The sequence below is a fragment of the Poromitra crassiceps genome (genome assembly GCF_964638095.1).
Source record: "Poromitra crassiceps genome assembly, chromosome: 2".
NCBI classification, from domain to species: Eukaryota; Metazoa; Chordata; class Actinopteri; order Beryciformes; family Melamphaidae; genus Poromitra; species Poromitra crassiceps.
Genome location: NC_139624.1, coordinates 58,170,260 through 58,192,550, shown reverse-complemented (window position 1 = coordinate 58,192,550; position 22,291 = coordinate 58,170,260). Strand labels below are relative to the sequence as shown.

General features: G+C 41.9%; 1 protein-coding gene across 2 annotated transcripts in view; it reads right to left on the bottom strand.

Moving 5' to 3' along the window:
- The window catches only part of ppp1r12a (protein phosphatase 1, regulatory subunit 12A), a gene marked incomplete at its 5' end in the record, with an annotated part of 171,899 nt that overhangs the window by 65,803 nt on the left and 83,805 nt on the right, over nt 1-22,291 (bottom strand). For both annotated transcript variants that reach the window (XM_083660040.1, XM_083660041.1), the window contains one exon: nt 15,775-15,893. In XM_083660040.1, the coding sequence (XP_083516166.1) occupies nt 15,775-15,893 (119 nt within the window). The remainder of the gene's footprint in view (nt 1-15,774; nt 15,894-22,291) is intronic.

The window sequence follows — 22,291 nt, the reverse complement described above, 5'->3', positions numbered from 1 at the left end:
GTTAAATAAAAAGCCAGTGTAAATGTTCAATAAATTCATGATGTTCTCAATGTCAATGAGTAATCGTGTTAAATAATCGTGATCTCAATATCAATCAAAAATAATCGTGATTATGATTTTTGCCATAATCGTGCAGCCCTACTGATGAGGACTACGCAGGCCCTGATGAGGACTACGCAGGCCTAATGAGGACTATGCAAGCCTGATTAGGACTACACAGGCCGGCGTTGAGAAATCCAAGCCTCCATAACAGCCGAGCGCTGTCATCAAAGTGAGAGCGTCTTGCTGTGCGTTTGTGGCATGGCATGTTAGGCATGAGAGGGGCTGCGTAGATGACTCCTCGCAGTAATTTTACCAAAATGACCAATAATGGTCGAGAAATTTATCTTTAGCCTATTTTAATAGCCTACAATTCAAATTGTGCTTACAGGGAAAAATTTTCACTGGACTTTGTGACTAGAGAGATTTAAATCTGTCGGACTTTAATTAATTTTAACGGTAAAATTCCGGCAATTACCGGATAATTGAAAATCTGATGCAAGGAAAAACTTCCAAGAAAACCTTATTAGTGGAAAAACCAGAAGAAACCTTGGGTGGGCCAAGTCAAATAGGGATCCCCCACCGAGACGGCTGAGCATGGAATGGACAGTAATATGGACAGTGCCATTAAAAAACACAGATGAGGCAAAGATAGGCTCATACGATCGCAATATTACATAACCACACACTAAATCTTTCTACGTTTAAACGCACTGCTATAATAATGACATCGATTACATGTCTGTGTAAAACAAGATCCAATGCAGTTTTTCCCCATACATTCTACAGGCCGCCAGGCCAACAGCGCCCCCACCAGGCGAGAATTTTTTTCAGATATGTTTTATCCCCCCCCCCCCCCTGCTCTCCCCAAAATTGCAATAAACCTTTATGGCATATTATTACAATACAACTATATTGGTGTTGACAGTGGACAGTAATAGAAGATGCCAAATCATTCAAAGCAATAAGCATTTTGCTTTTAGGAGCATTGTGCCAGCGTGCAGCGCTGTTCCAAAACGTGTCAACGTGTCGTTGCCTGGGAAACGCACATCCCATAATACAACTGTTCGCATCGCATCCCATAATAGTATGATACTTGGGATGCCATTGCCAACATAGATGCGAACAGGTTAGCTAAAAGATTAGCGTCGCCAGCGTTTCGAAATCCCTCCAGGCCTGACAATTTTTCTAGGGGAAACACTGCAATGCATGCATTAAACCAGGCCTTGATGTTATCCATTTTTGTTACAGTACAGAGTGAAGCAGACATAACATTCCATTGCAAACTTCCCAATCTAAACACTAGAGGGTGTTGCCGAGTGCTGGTCCTGCTTTGATAAGTGGTTTTATGCCAATATTATGTCAATTTGACTATGAAGTGCTGGGAGAAAGCACACACAGGCCCCAGCTGGTTAGACCTAAGTGGGTCAGTATGTCTAAGCAACACGCTGCATGCAGGGCAGCAGTGAGAACAGGCCTGCATTGTCTTGTTGACACCTGGCTGGAACGCCCCGATGCACTGCTGCATGAGTGTCTCACTAGTCAGCTGAGCATTGACTGTGCTCAACTACATCAACAAATGATCCCAGAAGTGCTCTGGGGTAGAAGCCAGCACTTCAGCTGATCCTATAGGTTCCGTTTTACTCCCAAAGACGCATCATCATTTATTTCCTGACACCCTACGAAGACTACGATGGCTTTAAGATTACACGGGGAAACAGAGTTGATGAAAGGGGCCGATGAAAGCCACGCAAGCTTCGGTAACGACAGTTTGTATCTTTACTTTACTCGCAACTCACTCATACTGTATATACAATATTTTTTTTTTCTTCTATTGTAATATACAGCATATGATGATGCAATTCTATGTATTCTATTGTAAAATGTCCTCTATCTATGGTGACTTTTTTGAGTTGGATGAAACTGTAGTTGTGTTTTAAAAAAGGAACCTTCCACACAGCAAATCTTATTTGTCAGGCATGGGAGCAAAGACAGAACATTTTGTTTAGAAAGTGATGGAATTTGTTTTGCCGTTTCATTTATTGTTGTATTTTGTATTTTTGTGTGTGTCTTGTAAACCCATGAGGGGGCACCGTTGAATGAATGCATGATACATTAATAAAATAAAATCAATCAAATCGTTTGTTCACCAAGCCGTTCAATTCTAATGCTGCATTACATGATGTGGGACCCAGCTTTGTTTCGTACATCTCATCAATACATCGATCATGTGTTACACTAATGATTTAACTGCTAAGGATTTGGATAACAGAATAAAGCTAGCAGTGGGTTTAAATTGACTCAAAGATGAGAACATTGACAGCCCCACTGTCAATCCAATGTAGTCTAGAACAGGTAGAGCCAGGTCTACAAAACTGTTTAAATGTATCAGACAGCAAAAGACTGAATGTGTCGTTGACTACATCGACATAAGAATTCAAATCTCATGTCATATTTCAGACCAAAAGCAAGACCTTGTGTGTGTGTGTGTTAGGGATGTCATGATACCAAAATTATGAGTTTGATATACCGATACCTGCCTAAGTATCTCAATACCGATACTGAAACAATACCACGGCAAAAACCTAAAACATCAGGAAAAATGTGCCCAGTACTCTGAGCACATTTTCTCCCTTTCTATTTATTTAGCAGAACTCTGCCAAGGTGTATTGAGTCATTTAATTTTGTGTTCAGTCTACTTTAGTACACTGCACATCAACTGTAGTGCTGTATGTGGCCTAATAATCTTGGGCTTCTAAATGTGTTTTACCTCGGATTTTGGCACAAGGAAGGGATAGTAACATCTTGTCCTGTGTATTAATGAATGTCATTATGTTTATTATTTGCATGCACAATAAATAGGCTATTGAAATATATGCTATGGTGGTGGTTTATTATGTGGTGTAATTTTTTTCATAGCCTACATGTCAGGTGTGTTTTTGACAATAAATAACTATCGTATATCATTAATAATTGGATTATTGTAAATATTAGTATGGGGGACATCGGATTGCTGCATGCCATGTAAGGGCTTTAAAGGAGAATTTTTCATTTTTTTTTAACCTGGACCCATCTCCTGGCAATAATTATGATTTGGCCACTCACCCAGCGATGTCTGCGGCGTTTCTGGGCGTCCTAGCGTTGTTTTGAGATCAATAGCGTCCAAGTCAGTCGTAAAATGGAGCTGATTTGGGGCCAAGTGTGAGCCTGTCTTTCCTGCATCTAAATAGCAATTTTTATTCCCGTTTTCGCCACATATCACCATAATCTGATCCGTCAACATCCACCAGAGTGATATTTCCCCCCAGGTTATTTCCTGGTCTCTCCCAGGGACCAAATTACCTCAAACGTGATCTCGGTCACCAAGTCTCGTGAAGTCCCGCGATACTTTCCTGCCGACTGGTCAACTACAGGTAGGACGCTTTGCGGTGGTGGTTTTAGCGTAACCTATGTGGGGTTTGGCGTAACCTATGTGGGATTCGAAATAACGATGGGTCCAGGTAAAAAAAAAATGAAATTCTCCTATTATTTTAAATAATATATATATATATTTTTTTTTTGCGGACTAGGTTTGGGTGGAATTGGTTCCTTCTTGCCCCACTCCATTGCACAGCCGACTAACGTGAGGTGGAGCTTCATATAGTCTCTAGTTTTCTGGCTGGGCACGGGCCTTTGTGCCAACAAAACTGTTTTAAACATGGGGAATTCACACCGGCATGCGCCGGGGACAGCAGAGTGTTGGAGAGGAGACACATTGAAATAAAGAGTTCATTGAGGAGAACACGTTGTCTTTCGTATTTTCTGCCATAGGCATTCATTTTGTAAAAAAAAAATATATATATATATATATATTATTATTATTAATATGATCGATAATCGATAATTGATCGTTAATTTTCCCCGATTTTCGATTATGGAAATTTTTCAAAATGAACATCCCTAGTATAAGGGCATGCATGTTGACTTACAGTATGAGGGCATGCATGTTGACTTACAGTATGAGGCCATGCATGTTGACTTACAGTATGAGGCCATGCATGTTGACTTACAGTATGAGGGCATGCATGTTGTTCACATTCGCTAAACCTGCCGGTCTTTTGAACTGAACTCCTTTGAACAAGTCGGGATTGCCTGTCGGAGAGAAATAGGCTGGTTTGATGTGTTGGATCCATTCACCTGTCGCTGGGTTTCCATCCAAAGGTATTGCAACTTTTAATCGAATTTTCAGAAAGTTGGCAAAAGAAAATGCAGTAGCCTATTATGCATGTAATTTTCCACCCACTACCGTAATGCGTAATATCAGGAATGTTGAAGAGGAGGGGCAATTAATTGACGTGATTAAAACATCGCCAGACGCCGCCAGTCAAACCCTCAAACGAGGGAAATTAACCCCGTTCTCTGAATAAATGTGAAAACACCCTAGCCTGATATTCAGACTGAAGTGGAGGGAATCATGATGGCTTGATGACAGAGAGAGCACACTGCTGTCTGCCTCTGCGGAGCTGCTAACGTTACACGTGCGTGCATTTGTCTCGCTATGAAAAACATCACATAGCCTATTAATTTAACGGTTCTTGATTATACAGAGGTACGTAAAATGTAAATTACCAGACGGCACTCTTCAATTCAGCATATATATAATAAATCCACGGAGAGGTTACTGTAAGTGAATAAAATGTCAATTATGGATGTGTCACCTGTTATCCCGCTCTCTTCCTCTGTTAAAACCGCATGTTTTTGAATGGAGTTTGGTTAATTGTTCGCTGCTCCGCTAGTCTCGGCTCCCAGACGTTTGGTGAGTGGTGCCAACAGCGTCGGTCGCACACTGACGCAACTCATGACATTTTTAAAAGTATCGGTACTAAATTAATGTGGTATAGTACCCTTTTTAACAGCAGGCTATCGCGGTACCATTGTAGTACCGGTATACCGTGCATCCCTAGTGTGTGTGTGTGTGTGTGTGTGTTTACCATTTACACATCAAACCTGTATAGAGGAACCGGAGAGCTGGCAAAATTTGAATTATGAGCAGTTATAATGTGCCTGCTCCCGACCCCCACATGAAAAGTTACAGAAAGAGCACACAACACATGTGCATGTGGTGGAAAAAAGGACATAATATAAGCCTGTTCATTTGCTATAGTGAATGGGAGCCAGCCAGGTAGGGCAGCATCTTGTGATCTCTCAGGGAGTAGCCTACACAGTCTATTCACCTTATTCACCACGCCCACTTTTTCTCTCTTCCGCGTTCAACGCAAACGTATTTGTTCTTCCGGTTCAGTGCTAGTTGCGAAGGCCACTAGTGGCTAATAATATTAGCCACTAGTTAGTTATGTTATATGGCAGTAAAATGCCACTGAATGACCAAATTGATATAACCGTTAACCATTTCGAGTAACACTGATTCCATACGGATCACCAGCGTTAGTTTGTTGTTTATAACGTGGCTATATTCATAACGTTTCTATCTCGGATGCGTTATTTCGAATCGCACATAGGTTACGCAACCTAACAGGTGCGCAACCTAACGTCCACTCCACTAACGACATTTTAAGAGCACAATATTCCTGGAATGCAAGTTTAACTAAACAGTTACATGTCCTCTGCATTCTACATAAAATTAAGATATTACGGGTTGTTTTATTTTGTATGTTACATACGTATTGGCCAAGATATGTTAGTTTATGGGGGAGTAATTTTGTCACTTTAGGAGCGGACTGTGCGCAGCCATCTTGCCTGCGGAGTTTTTGGCAAGTCAAAACGGAAATACTATTACAAAATGACGTAATGCGGAAGCGTCCATGTGTGGGCAAAGAATAAGGTGAATAAAAAGCAGGGGGCCTAATGGCCTCTAAGTAAAACTACAGAACAAGAGCCCAGTGGTGGAGGTGGCAACAGATCAAAGTGTTTTTGTTTGTTGTTTTTTACTACAAGGGAACAGTGCATCTTCTACCAGGGCACTGAGAAAATAGAGACAATCCACTAGGGGGGGAAAAACAGATTTATTCTTGACTCCCCATTCACCTCACAGGCTACATATGGTCTGGTAAGGCCAAAATGAAATGTCCAAAGGAATCTGCCCCGCAGCAAAACGCGAGAATCCTCAGAGGGATGCACAGAGGAGTCCCTGGCTTCTTTGGGATATCAAGAGCACAGGGACCAAATTAAACAGCTTTAATCTCAGCTGAAGAGGAAACTGCTGACTAGCCCGATCCAAACGACCCCCCTGGCCCCTCAGCGTCCACTCTCAGCCCGTGACAGGCTGCAGCTGAAGCAGGAGGAGGAGGTCACCTGACCCACCCAGAGTCCACCAGAGGACCTGGAGGTCGAGCCTGCCACGGGGGAAAGCGTGGCCGCTCCTTAACGAGTTTAACCTCATGACTGGGGTCTCTTTGAGAGAGGAGAAAATCACATTACAAACCTACAGGAGCGTTACGCAACCGCCCGTTACATAATGCTGCCTGCTACCTCTGGACGTGCAGAATTGAGTGGATTGTCTGCTGTGCGCTAAGGTCAGGAGTGTTGTGGATTCACTCTCTTCAGTTGAGCTTAATCTCAAAAGCACATTTATATAATTCTGCTGTACACCCGTAATAAATAGAAATGATCTTATAAAAAATGAAATGAAATGCAATAAAATATATTGAGATGCTGGAGGTTGGGTGGGTGTGAGTCTTGCCACCTTTACATAATATATTTGAGGAGCATAGCATGCTAACAAACAGCAGTCCGGGGGTAATTATCACTGGATGCATGTGGTTTTCAAGCTCTTGGGACTTGATTTAAAGGACTGTCAAGGGATTGACAGCTCATAGACAGCCCTTTTCTCAAGGCTGCCCGTGATACTAGACAGTTTCCACTCATGTGTCGGCCAAAACAGACAGAGACTAGAGATGTAACGGTATGAACATTTCATATGACGATTACAGTGACCAAAATGATCACACTTATGAGTATCAGCTTTTTAGTATATCATGCTTAGCATCACGGTATTGTTAAAATGTGCTGGAAATGTTCAAAAAAGTACTGATACACTCAATCAGTACAATCATTTCACAAATGTTTATATTGAAAAGTCAGACCCAAAAAGTACTGATAGACTCACTGAAATCATTTCACCAAGGCTGCGCGTCTGCATCTGGGACAATTGCTAACTTTGGCTGATGGATAGTACTATTTAGTGTTTTTCAAAGCGTTGTAATCATGGTAACACGGTAATCACTGTAATACGGTTTTAATGACCACGAAAATGTGAAATGGTGCATTATAGTCTGTTCATTATCACGGTTTATACCATGGTCTGGGTGAATACTCAATTCTGATTGGCTGCCATTAATTTGTGATCATGTGCAGTGATAACGTACACCTATCTAAGTACTTCCAGTCAGCTCTGTTCATCGTTCATATCAATGCGCCAGGATCACGACAGAGCCGTTTGAGCTCTATACCACCGTTAAGGGTTAATATGGCACTTTTTATAAGTTTAGAAAAAGATTTAGTCGGTCAAAGTAACTATTTAGATTACCCCTGTGTGCTCAGTTTATTAAAATAATAGCTATTTAGAAATCTGTAGTTTGCAGAGATCTGCTGATGTTGTCAGCTGACAGAAGCCGGGCTCTCAGCTGTCAACTGTCAAAGCAGCTCTGTTTACAACTTTGCAGAAAGCCAGCCAGGCGCTTTACAAGAGTGCGCGCGACCTCTATCACTGACACAAATCAAGTCGAAGAGGAAAAAGACGAGATCAACAAAAAGAAAACAACGAAATTGGCAGTTAACAGCAACACACAGAGACGTCCTTGTACAAAACATACCTGGACTCCAACATAGAAAGCTTCAGATGGTTTTCAGTCTACTCCGAGCGAGCGTGGCACGCGCCTTTTACGTCCGCAGACGTTAACGTAATTCCCTGGAATGCGAGTTTAAGAGCCAGTTGCATTCTTAGACATTGCTGTTTGATTTATTTGGTATGTTACATACAATTGGCCAAATTATTAGTTAGCTAGAAATTCTGCCAGGTGGAGGCACTAAGCGGCGATTTATTCCAATGATAGCCTAATCTTGAGCAGCTGAGGGGACTATTTTGTCTCGCCGGTTCTCAACTCATATTCAATGTTATGAAAACTAGATTTTGATTGCAAAATGCATGAAAATATAAATGAATGGTCTTGTTTTGTTTCTTTGGCAAGTGACCATGGTATAAGCGGGTTAATGCACTTCGAGGTGTCCATTATCAGAAATGAATGGACTTCGCGGAAGCAACCATCCTCTGCTTCCACCTCGGACGGTTCATGCCTCCACGTCGTCCATTAATTTCTGATAATGGACACCTCGTCGTGCATTAACCCTTAGTTATCGTTTCATCACTAACAGAGGCATAAATTATATAGAGGGCATTCATCTCCTCACACTGTGGGCAAGCAAGCTTATCATCTATTATCTATATTTCTGCTGCTTTTAGACACATGTATGAACAAGGCTTACCGTAAACCCTGTATGTATGTCTTTCCATCAAAGACCTGTACATTGACGGCCAAATTTGCATGTTTTGATCTTTTAAAGAGGAAATTTGATTTGCCGCAAACACATTTGTACAGAATGATACATACAAATTAGACATTACGTCCGATCTAAGATTAATATCTCAATAGTTAAGCCGAGTCGTTACTTTGACAATGTAGTATATGTTTTTCCTTTTTTCTGTTTATGTTCTGTTTTCATGTTCTGAAAACAATAAAATAAAATATATTAACACGTTCACTGCCGTTGACGAGATATCTCGTCAAAAAAAATCCAACGGTTGACTGCCGTCGACGAGTTATCTCGTCAAAAAAAAATTTTTTTTTTTGACGGTGGGACGTGGATCAAACCCTTTTACATCTCCTATAAAAATATGGGAGCTATTGAATGTGTTTAACCTATTTTACCGACCCACTAAGTGGCGACAGTGCTCTCCAGACGAGAGAAAGCCAAGCAAAGACAGCAGCGTGAGGAAGCCATTCTCATGAAAATGGATTGGCGAAAACGCTTTCGCTTTCGCGCTGGGAGCTGGCGGTGGGGGATTGCAAATTTGCATAATAGATTATGGGTGCAACACACTTTGAAACACCAGCAGAAAGCCCAGAATCGCACGCAGCTTCATTCCAGCTGAGCTCACAACCGAAAACGAACGAGCCCCATCCAGACTCGCCCAAAGAGCGGCCGCCAGCAGCCAGGCAGCACAGACAGCAGAAACTCGCTTGTGACACGCCCGCTGCAGAGCCACGGAGGGAGGAGGAGAACACACACGGAGGGAGGAGTTTGAAGGAGAGGGGGGTGGGGGTGGTGTTATGGAGGAAATTACTGTTCAGAACTATTGTTTAGATGTCTGATGTGTTACTGATGCCAAAAATAAATGGTTAAAGTGACTGTTCTATCGAATTTCACAAAAAGGCATTTATCTCAACTTTCCTTTTCAGACGCTGAAACCATGCTGTATTCAACTGCTAATGCCTACATAACTACTAACTCTACAAACTAACTCTTTTAGACAGAGAAAGCACACATTCTATTAGTTCTTTTGAGATATTTTGTGTTCACAAATTCCTAGCAGAAAATAATCCTCGGCTCTTGAAAGATGAGCCAGAATCCTCAAAAAAACCCTTGGCAGAAGCTACCTACAGTAAAAAAAAAACTGTTGGCAGTGAATGTGTTAAAAAAAAAGTGGAGTATGTCTTATTGGTGCGACCTCTAACGTACACGGCACGAGTATAAAATGCAGAGAGAGAGGTTGGAAATTTCCACATACCCTTCTATCAGCGTCACTACCTAGGCATAGCGCTGTCAACTAGTAGTAACAGCGTAAATAGCAGCGCTAATAGGAAGCTAGCCACACATCTCTCTCATCCTACTTTCCCTTCATGTCTGCGGACTGCAGAGAGGCATACAAACAAACCCAGAGGATTTTTTTGCTGTCAATTACTACACAGCCACTGCCGTGTATAATAATGCAGGCCATCATCGCTATTTTGTAATAACATTACATCCTAACGCAACAGAAACGGTAAGCTTCCTAACATTATTAGCGCTGCTGGAACCTAACTGTCACTAACTCTTTTTTTATTTTCAATATTTTATTTTCAGATTTTTTTGAACAATAGACCCCTTATACGACTACGTCACACTGACATCACGCAGCGTCGATGCGCATGACGGAGGCAGAAAGACAGACTCTGCGCAGCCCTGGCAAGTAGTTTTCCAGTGGCTGGAAAACTAGACGAGCTAGACATGTCTTCGTGTTGTGCAGTGGGATGCCAGAATCGGGAAAGCTATTGTAGCAGAGTATTCGGGTCCGCCTATTCACACTTGGTTAATAAAATAATAAACGATAGAGCCAGGCTGTAACGTTATAACAAGCTTCACCTAATTCTCCCCACATATCCTGTTCTACGGCAACTCGAGGGAACATACACAGCCTCGCATACACACGCAATAGAACACAACACTTAACAGTCTGTTACACTATCAACAAAGCAAGGACTAAAGTTTTACCGAATCCCGTCAACTCATACTGCTTTTAATGCTAACCGTAGGTGTCTTTGGTTGCAAGCCGAAAGAGGAAATCATTAAAAATGCCCGACTTTGCAGTGCTCGCTCATTTCATATCAGGTAAGCTGTAGCTGTAGGCTGCTAGTAACAGCCACATCGCTCGGTTAGTTAACAACCAAGTAACGTTAAATAATGTCATTATTGAGTTTAGGGCTGCAACTAATGATTTTTTTGATAATCGATTAATCGGTGGATTATTTGTTCGATTAATCGGATAAAAAAATGCACTGATATTGTTTCCATCTGTTTATTGAAAAACAACTTTTTTTTTGTTAAACAAAAACCCACCGGGCTTTGCTACATCAAATAGCTTTGACACGGCATGAACGAATACAAAATACATACAAATGTATGGTGTAAGTGCAAAAGATATCTTCATATCTTCTTAAATAAAGTGCTAGGAGGAATTTCAAATCTAGCTACAACCTCCTCCAACCACTCTGCGATGTTGGGAGCTGTATGTCTCTCGTGCAGAGGCATGGTGGTCAGGGAGTTTGCCTGCATGACCCAATCAACACAGAAAGAGCAGGCCAAGTCGAGAGATCCTCTCCACAACAAAACCTATACGCAACACAGACTAGCCCACAGGATGAGCACAATGTGAGTCTGCTAAATACAGAGACAACCCAGCCCTGTAGACACAAACAGACAGACTGTAGCAGCTATAGTAGACACAAACAGACTGTAGCAGCTATAGTAGACACAAGCAGACAGACTGTAGCAGCTGTAGTGTAGCACACACACCAATGAACAAGGGACAACAACCCCTCTTTTAGTTTACATACCAAGTCTGCTCTACCATTAACGTTAGCAAGCTAACGTAACGTTAACTAGCCGGTCGGCTTAACACACCATGCTTGTCGACCTGGGTGCGGGCGCATCAGCTGTTAACGTTAGATAAACGAAACAAACTATCTGAGTTTACATACCATGTCTGCTCTACCACTAATGTTGGCAAGCTAACGTAACGTTAACGAGCCGGTCGGCTATAGCGTTAACGTTGTCGACCTGGGTGCGGGCGCATCGCCTGTTAACGTTAGATAAACAAAACGAACTATCTGCTGTGAGACGAACATTTCCACTTCAAACAACAATACACATGGGTCTAATAATGTAACATTAGTTTACATGCATATCGAGTTTGTAGTAGTATAACGCTAAGTTAAGTTAACTTACCCGGCTCCTGAGCTCCCTTCACCATCATCCAATGATCCAACATGTTTGCGTTTAAGGTGTTCACGCAGGGCCGTTGTGCTTCCATGCCATGCAAGATCGGCTTTGCACATTTTGCACGTAACAGACTTTTTATTTCCAGTTAATATGAAGTGCTCCCATCTTGCAAAGTTTTGGGTCGAGCTGCTTTCTCGTTCTCAACTTGTTTGTCGTTTACTGCGCATGCGCAAGGCGAGTGACGTAGTCGGCTCCGCGACAGCGGGGCCAGGGAGTGACGTAGCCAGCACTGCGCCGCAGCAGCTGCGGTCAGCTGTTGTTAATATCAACAAAACAGATGGCTCTGCGGTCCAACTAATCGCGAGGCAACGAATCGATAATCAAATTCGTTGCCAACGAATTTAATCATCGATTTTAATCGATTTAATCGATTAGTTGTTGCAGCCCTAATTGAGTTGAACTGATTGGAACGAGGACATCATTAAAAATGCCCGACTTTGTAGTGCTCATTTCATAATCAGGTAAGCTGTCTGTAGCTGTAGGCTGCTCAGCCACATCGCTCGGTTAGTTAACAACCAAGTAACGTTACATAATGTCATTATTGAGTTGTGTGTATTATCAACATAATATATCTTTGCAAGTTACAGAAAAATTATCTACGCTATGTATTGCTGCCCAGTCTAGGCTTGGCCAATTCTTCTTGTCTTTTATCCATTGACGGCGCCAGTGCGTATGGGTCTGTAAGATGTATCCCATTAACCAACGTTAATTGCGATGCATAACATTGCTTATCACTAGGCGATAAGCTGTGGTAGTAAGCCGAGAACTGCATTTTAAAACGAAAATCTAACTGTGTTTCGCAGATGGGCACAGAGCAGTCCTGACAGCGGGGCTTTTACACAGCTCTCTGTGTCTGTCAATGCTGGGCTCACGGCTTTTTGCCTACACGATGCGCGCACAGCTCCAATGTTGACAGCTGTATAAGGGGTCTATACACAAACAAAACAAACAAACAAGCTCAGTCATAGGAAAAAAAGTTATAATATATATATATACATACATATTATCGATGCTCAATATTGCAACATGGTGCAATAAGGTGCTTATGTGCTTGTAAGAGATATTGTGCATTGGAAGTTGGGAAGGGGTACTGTCACTAACTTTTAGTTGACAGCAAGGAGGTTCTATATCAGACCTGGCCTGGGCTTTTATGCGGCACAGCGGACAGAACCAGCCCTCATGATGGTTCTGCCTGGCCCTGGAGGTCTAAGACAAACCACACCATTTTACTGATGAAGCTAAAAACATCAAATGAGATGACCACAATTGGCTGATTGGAGTGATTTGTCAATATAATAAATGCTGAAACTGTGGTATGTTTTCTAAACAAGTGATAAAATTAGAGGTTACGGCATGACAAAAAAAATTGTGGGCCCCGGCAACAATCCGGGTTTCTCGTGCTCCCCCCCAGGCAAAATAATTGCCCACCCCTGTTCTATATTAATGGTTGACTGTTGCCTGGGTCCAGACCTTGGAATCCGCCCACTCCACTGAGTTGAGTTTTGCACTCTCAAGGTGATCTTCCAACAGCACAAGTCACCAACATGGCTCTGTAACATTTCTCTCTGCATGCCAACAACCTGGCTCATCAAATGTTAGAAGGCAAAGGCAGAATGTGCTCCAAACAACGACAAGGCAGCCCGCTGTTCAGCACTGAGAAGCAGACCTCTGCCCCGGGGCCAGTAACACATGTCTGTGCCTGGCCTCTCACGGTGGGGGACGCTCTTTCATCGTCTCAAAGAATGCCTCGGCCAAAAATAGAAGACCCGGCTTTCCAGTTCCGAATCATCACATGATAGCTCGCAACGCAGGTGGATCACTTCTCTCCGTTATGTAAGTTTCTTCAAGCAAGTGAGCGAAAAATAGCAGGTGACTTGACACTCACTGAGAATTCACAGATCCTATTTGACAATGTAGTACCATGTTTTGGGTGAAATACCAATACAACACACACAGCTCCCCCTTTAAACTTGCCATTACCGTACAGTACGTATCACACAGGATTATTTCTAGATATGATTAGGCTGGATTACATGATAACATTTACACTTGCTGTTAAACTGCATGTACAGTATACATTGAAATTGGATTGTTCTTTCCCTCACAAAACTTGCAGTGCAACATATCACTTCCTGTTGCAATCATTTGTGTAATTTAAAGTTGTCAATGAAATGTCATTCAAATGTGTTGAAATTTAAGAATTTCACAATTCCATAGATTGACTGTTCACAGGTATGAGCTAAGGATAAAAGATGTACTGTACTATGCAGCGGATCTTAATCTTAATCTTAATGACAATGGCAATTAGAGCCCGACCGATACTGGATTTTTGAGGCCGATGCCAATACCGATATTAGGGAGTAAAAAAATACCGATTTCAATATATCGGCCGATTTTTTATTATTATTATTATTGATTTATTTTTCGATTTTTTTATCAAATTTTTATCCCCCATTAGTGCTAATTTTTAATTTATTTATCCTGGTTGCTGCTCCACCCTTTGCCGATCTGGGGAGAGCCGAAAACTGGCTCCATGCTTCCTCCGAGACATGGGCAGTTAGCCAGCCGCTTCTTTTCACATGACAGGGGAAGCTTCACCGGTAGGACATAGCACGTGGGAGGATCACGCTATTCCAACGAGTTCCCCTCCCTCCGAACAGGCGCCCTTAACGACCAGAGGAGGCACCACATCAGCAACCCTCAAATATCAAACACTTGACAAAGATATGAGTTGACATGAATTGAAATATGTAATGTAGGCAGGATATTTTACAGCTTATTAATAAACTCAATGCAATGAAACAGTAAACTTAACTGGGAATTTAATAATTATAAATAACTAGAAATACAAAAAAACAATAGAACAAATAGTTAAGAAAAAATATCAAATATACACAACATGCTGTCTATAAATTAAAAAAAAAAAAAATCTGCAATATCGGCGCACCATATCGGCCGATACGATATATCGGTAATCGGGCGATAATATCGGCGAACCGATATATCGGTCGGGCTCTAATGGCAAACATGAAAAGGCTGGCAAAATATGCATTTTTTATGACTGGCAATTGCTTCTTCTCTTTCCTTGTTGGGGCAGGTTGGAGACCACATTGCATTAATATGTGGAAGGGGTATATAGCAATGGGATTTGGGGGGACATTTTTTTTTCAATCACACATAGCTGCGTTTAGACTAGTTTTTGTAACCAGCAGGGGGCACTGGTCCATTTCATGGAACTACCTTTTGTGATGTCACAGGGATGCAAAAGTCACCTTTAGGTGACAGTCACATTTTTCAGCCCAAAATATGAGGATTTCTGAGTGGTTTTATGTCTGCCCTGGTATCTGTCACCTTTTTTCACTCTCCATGACTTTGCATCCCTGTGTCAGCCCCAGCAGAACATTCTCCTCTTGTGATGTCACTCCTGTTGTTATGTCACACGCCCATTTATAAAATGCCACCTTTTCCTCCATATTTATACCCTGGGGGCCTGTGGGGGGGGGGGGGGGGGGGGGGGGGTTTGTCTTTTTGGAGTTTTTTCACTGTAATCATGAGCCCAAAATGTCAATTCAGATTTTTTTTTAACCTGCACCATGCTCTTTAAACACTATTCAAACTGCTATACTTGGCACAGGCTTGACTATAGAATAAATCCAGCACAGTATGAAACAGAGGGTGGGGTTCATAGTGTCTGCAGTACTGTACCTTGTCCACAGTATGAAACAGAGGGTGGGGTTCATAGTGTCTGCAGTACTGTACCTTGTCCACAGTATGAAACAGAGGGTGGGGTTCATAGTGTCTGCAGTACTGTACCTTGTGCACAGTATGAAACAGAGGATGGGGTTCATAGTGTCTGCAGTACTGTACCTTGTGCACAGTATGAAACAGAGGATGGGGTTCATAGTGTCTGCAGTACTGTACCTTGTCGGTTGATTTCGTTCTGCAGGAGCTCCTCCATTGCCTCTTCTTCTGCAATGTCCAGAGGCGTATCACCCTCGCTGTTCACAACTCCTACAAGGGCACCCTGACTGATCAGATACCTGCAACAGAAAAGACACAAAAATATTGCTTGGGGCGGGAACAAGAAGATGGCAAAATTATTCCATAATTACGTTTTAAGTCAATGTCCAGCCTCTGACAGGGTAAAAAAAAATAAGTTCAAGGGCACCAACTGCCACTTCCTTCAACTGCTTGGGAAACTGTTGGATGTCAGGACCGATGTCATTTTGCTTTTGGCTCATTACCAATATGCATTGGCACTACACTACAGTCTACGTCTCCTGTCTGTGTCACTACTAGCCACATCTTCCAGACACCACTGGGTCCAGTTCTTTTTTTCTTACTGTGAGCAGAATCAAAAGCAAGTTGAAGCTGCACAATCAGCTTCAGATGCATAAATCAACTGTTGCAAAAAAACAAAGAGGAAATGGGCTGCATGTGTGTTGGTTAGAGTCAGTAGTGCTTGAGAGGCAGAAATGTACAGAAAGTGGAGGCTCCAAGAGCTGTACAGACAAAACAGGAGAACAGACTAGAGCATCCTCATAATACAAAATACTTTTTGACTCAAGTATCAGCACACACAAAAGCAGGGGTGGTTGTAATGTACATGTGCAAAGTCATTTGAATACAACAAGGAGTGTTTCACTGAAGGTGGTGTGGATATTTAGCACTCTCCATAAATCAGTTTGGAGGAGGAACATAGTACATGAGGTTGTAACAGAATGTCTGTGTGTGTATTATAATCTGTGCATTTAGGTTCCATGTACAATTTAGGTTCCATGTACACTAGTGACAAACTAGATTTTTTTCTTCTTATTAAGTAGGGATGGGCATCGAATTTCGAATTTTCGAATAATCGTTGTTATTATCAAGGTCGACTTTTATTATTGAAATTCGAAATTCGAAAAAAAAAAAAAAAAAAAAAAAAAAAAAAAAAAAATTAGTGAAATGTTGCATTGTCTCCCCTGATTCTAAGTATAGTCAAATCGCTTGGTTTGAGCAAGTAAAACAATTTTTATAAGCATTTTAAGCAAGGTTTATGGAAAAATGAATGGCGGATGAAATCCCATGAAGAGGGAGAGGGGGTGACTTTGGCACCCCTTTGGCACTCAGACCTGAGCCTACTAAATATTTAATGAACCACTCATGATTGTCAAAACTGTTTTTTATTTTCGAAAATGTCAATGTCATGTAACATGTTCTTTACTTCAGTGGTGCAATGCTTGTTTGAGCTAAAAATCCACAGCAGAAGCTTTTTAAATTAATTAATAAAGCCGTAGACTTAGAATCAGGGGAGACAATGCAACATTTCACTCACAAAAAAAAAAAAAAAAAAAAAAAAAAAAAATTAAATTAATTTTTTTTTTTTTTTTTTACATTTTTTTTTTTTTTCGAAATTCGAATTAAATTCGAATTTGGCCAGCGAATTTCGAATAGTGTTTTTGCTAGAAATGCCCATCCCTATTATTAAGGCACAGTCTGTGGAAATGCATAAAGTGACCAGTGGAGAGATCCTCTCTTGGGGGTAGTGGGGTGATAGCTAGAGGCAAGGACATGACCAGGCTATTTCTGTCTGTGGGTATTCTGAAAATAGACGAGTGGACAAATCAACAGTGGTAATATGGCGAAAGAAAGATTATAACATTTATGCCCTTTATGTAGGCCAACTGGTTAACATCATGAATGAACAGTTCATAATAAGTCTTGCGGAAATGGTTATTGCAACCTTGAAAAGTCTTGGCCTGCATGTCCCTCTGACTCATCACCTGAGAGCTTCAAACAGCCAGTGCTAAACCATGAAAACCTCTATAATAAATGCCAGATAACCAGGGCTTAGTACGTTGAAATGCTATATTCATAACTACTTGATTAACCCCTTAAATGTTTGATATCCGTCTCTTGCACACTAACATCTCCACCCCTGCATTGATTCAAGAGCCTTTTAAACCACACAACATCTTGACTTCTGCTGCTTCCACTTAAAGCTGTGGAGAGACTCAGGCCCTTCTCATTAGGCCTCCACACCACTTGAAACAAGCCCAGTGCTTATGACTTCCCCCCAAATGGTAATTGACTGACCGCAGTTACGTTTCCACGTTTTACATTGTCTTCATTAGACTTTCTATTCTGCCCATTTTAGGTTGGGTTAGGGTTACTCGCTAGGTGTGTTGGCTCTGTGGCCTGCAGACCCACCATGGGAGTCCTATCGAAGCCTACCATCAGATGGCTGTGGCTTTGACACCGAGGACATCATAAGGGAAAGACCCATGTTACCTTCCTGCTTTGCAGTCCTTGTTGCTGTGACTGAGGTTGGTGGGATTAAATGGGTCTACTTCAGTGTAGGAATTTAACCAGGGGCAAGGTCAAAAATGCCCCCAAGAAATCTCAGAATACCCCTAAAAGGCATGATCCAGGGGCAAAAATTGCCCCCAAGAATTCTATAATTCTGTGTAAATGCCCCCATTTTTTAGACCGTGGGGGGGAAACTTTGCGCCCAAAATATTGTTTAAATTTCCTACATTGGTCTACTTAGAGTTCACCACCCACATCAGGTCACCGAGCTGCTCCCGATGACACCATGTCTCCATTAGTCATCCATATCAGGCCGGCAACTTGACCTTTGCATTCATTGTGTGAAAACAAAAAACTTCTTGTCCTCGGTAATATTAGCCCAGCAATGATGCGGGCTTCATGAGAGGCCCACTGGACAGTGGACACGGACGGCCACTGTCTCAAAGTTAATAATACTAAACTGAATTATTTTAATTAAGCAGCAAATAGCAAATTTGTCCATGAGATGATGATATTCTTACTGTTGTACTGTTTCCGTTTCATTGTAACTCAAGTTCCAAGTAGGGCTGACAACTCCTGGTCGATACGCTCGTCGCTCCAGTCCAACCAAATTCTCATTGGTCGGACAATTGCCGATGTTGATTTCACAAGAGAAAATCATTTTCATAAGAAGAAAAGCGCTCCGGAATGAAGTAAGTTAACGTGCTGCGGAAGCAACACAGTTTTTTTGGAAGTGCACGGACACAGGAGAAGTGACAGAACAGGCTAGGCTACCGCAGTTAGCTGGATATCCAGGCTGAAAGGAGAGCAAACAAACAGCGGAGCGATTAAATTAACAATTAAATTGGTCAGCTATCGAGCACAAACAACGGACGTGTTCCAGCACACAGCCCTCATCAGCAAGCAATGAGCTGCTTACGTTACATACAGTACCTTATGAGAATAACAGTCTAGTAGTCAGAAATAGTACACTGGCCGTCCTCAGTCAATGCTTCAACTACATTAACGTTAGGTTAGACCCCACATGGGCAAAATACGGCCCGCGGGCTGCATGCAGCCCTCGGGCGCCATCTGTGTGGCCGGCGATGGAATTGCAAAAAAAGAAAAAAAAATCTACAGTGCACCTGAGGTGCACTGTACATGCAAGATACTCGCTGAATAAGTGTCCAAATGTTAAAGGTAAAGTCCCACTGATTGTCACACAATGTGTGAAATTTGTTCTCTGCATATGACCCATCCCCTGGGGGAGCGGTGAGCGGCAGCAGCGCCGCGCTCGGTAATCATATGGTGATCTAACCCCCCCAGTCCCAAGCAGGGAGGCAAATGGGTCCCATTTTATAGTCTTTGGTATGACTCGGCCGGGGATCGAACTCACAACCTCCCAGTCTCAGGGCGGACACTCAGACCACAAGGCCACTAGCTGGTGTTCATGTCATTCTGGCCAATACTCCACTTCTGTTATAGCATTTCAGTCTGGAATATGGAATATCTTTCAATAATCTTTATGACTAAAAGGCTACATTGAAGTAGAAATTTAAGTAATTAACTCATTGGTTTTGGATTTATTTAGCTTCAAGAGTGCATTTTTGTTTGCGTGACCCTCAACACAGGCTTTGAGAATCCCGGGCCACTTACTGATACTTATGCTTAAATTAACCCACTCATATTCTGGTTTATTTCAAGAAAAACATTTTGGCTAGTGGAAATTCTAATTGGCTGGTAACTTTAAAATCTAGCAGCCATATTAGCAGGTGGTCGAAAAAGTTAATTTCAAGCCCTGAGAGCAAGTGGTGACATAGGAGTGAGTGAGAAAAGGATCAAATATTGGTGGTTAATTAAGAAATTTACCACGAGAGGAAGGGGGTTGTGGTGTGGCCACATTTACCACTGGTACAGGGTTGTGGCACGAGGCGAAGCTACAATAGCTACCACATAATATAAAAAATACACAATTGTAACATTGAATTCATTTATTTACAATCATTACTGGTTTCAGAATACATTTATCCTTCCGCCACAGAATATAGTTCCATACACAAGATCAATAATTGCACTAAACATTTAGTTGCCTTTGAGCCAAAAAACAACTAACTAGGGGTGGGGGAAAAAATCGATACACCACAGTATCGCGATATTTTGCCTGACGATATTGTATCGATATTTGGACGCCAAGTATCGATATTGCAAAAAAAAAAAAAAAAAAAAAAAAAAAAAAAAAAAAATTGCAGGCCATGCCATGCCACCGGGCTACTATAAACTTTAGTTCCAAGGCCAGCAGTAAACAAACGGTAGCATATTTTCATTTTGTTTTAACAGTAACAGTTTTGTCATAACAGTAATTTACAAATTCCCCAGTTACTGAATGGGCTGCACAAGATGTTTTGTGTAAGTGAAGTGAAGTTGCAAAAACTACATATTAAGTACAGTAGTCCACACACACATCCAGTTAAGGTGGACTGTAAGTAGACTGTAACAAACAGTTCAGTTTGTCAGGTGCATGCAACTATGACATGACTTTATGAAAGTTGTTGGTCTGTCTACTTGACAATGTTGCTGCAATAAAATGGTTGAAGTCGGATGTACAGACAGAAAAATTGTTCTTATATAAACCAGATGTTGACAAAGTCAACATCATTTGCAGTTGAAAAAGTAAGAAATCGCAATATATCGAAATGTCGCAATATTCAATATATCGCAATATCGATATATCGCAATATCGAAAATATCGCAGTATCGCAATACTATCGTATCGTGACTCAAGTATCGTTTCAGTATCGTATCGTGGGCATCTGGTGATTCCCACCCCTACAACTAACCTATTCCTTAACGGGATTCACAGTTATTGATACATTGCCTGTAAAAGTACAGTTATTTAAACAGTTATCTAAAGCAGCCCGTTTTGGTGGTGGTGTGTTGATATCTGGTGACGGCAGAGTCCCAGGTTCACTCCGTGACAACTCAAGCTCAGCCAGTTCTCTCTCCCCAATTTCACCATGTCGTTCTTTGTTCACTTCACCTTCATCTTCATCTAACCACTGCTCAAAACTCAATCCACCCAGTAAATCAAACGTTACTACGAAATCGGACATTTCCTTGTTAGAGATTTGTAGACTGACAGGCTAACAGTGGGCGGAGTCAGCACAGGTGTTCTTCATTCATAAGGGAGCGGAGTGATACTGCGGTTGGAGCCGAACTGTAGATTGTTGGCCTATTTACCACTGTTGCTAGTCAATCAGAATCCAGTATTCACTCATGCTGTTGTAGAAGACTGAATAATGACATCACAACTGTTCATTTAAAATGAGTTAGGGCCTGTGTCCACCTAGCGTCTTTTTCCGATGTTAAACGCTGGGAGTGCGCTGGGGAGCACTGATCCCAGCGCACAATATACAAGGAAGCAGTCTCAAACTTAACGTTAGTTCAGTGCGGTAGTAGCTTGATAGCCGACAGCTAGCAAGCTAACAACACAGGTAGGCTACGCTATTAACACGTTCACTGCCATTGACGAGTTGATACGTCAAAAAAAATCCAACGGTTGACTGCCAATGACGAGTTGATACGTCAAAAAAAAAAAAAAAAAAAAATTTGACGGTGGGACGTTGATCTAACCCTTTTACATCTCTTATATAAATATTGGAGCCGCCGAACGTGTACAACCCATTCCACCGACCCACTAAGTGGCGACAGTGCTGAGCACTAGAGACTCCAGACTAGAAAAAGCCGAGCCAAAACTGCAGGGGAACGCGCAATGAAACCATTCTCATACTGTAAAATGGATTGGCGAAAACGCTTTCGCTTTCGCGCTGATTGCTGGCGGTGGGGGATTGCAAATTTGCATAATAGATTATGGGTGCAACACACTTTGAAACACGCAGCATAAATAACACCAGAATCGCCCATCCTCGCCCAGCGGCCGCCAGCAGACAGGAGCAGCAGCAGGAGCAGCAGCAGAAACGAGCTTGTGACACGCCCGCTGCAGCCAAGAAGAACACACACAGAGGGAGGAGTTTGAAGTAGAGGGGGGTTTCCTGCTGTTATGGAGGAAATTACTGTTCAAAACTATTGTTTAGATGTCTGACGTCTTACTGATGCCAAAAATGAATGGTTAAAGTGACTGTTCTATCGAATTTCACAAAAAGCTATTTAT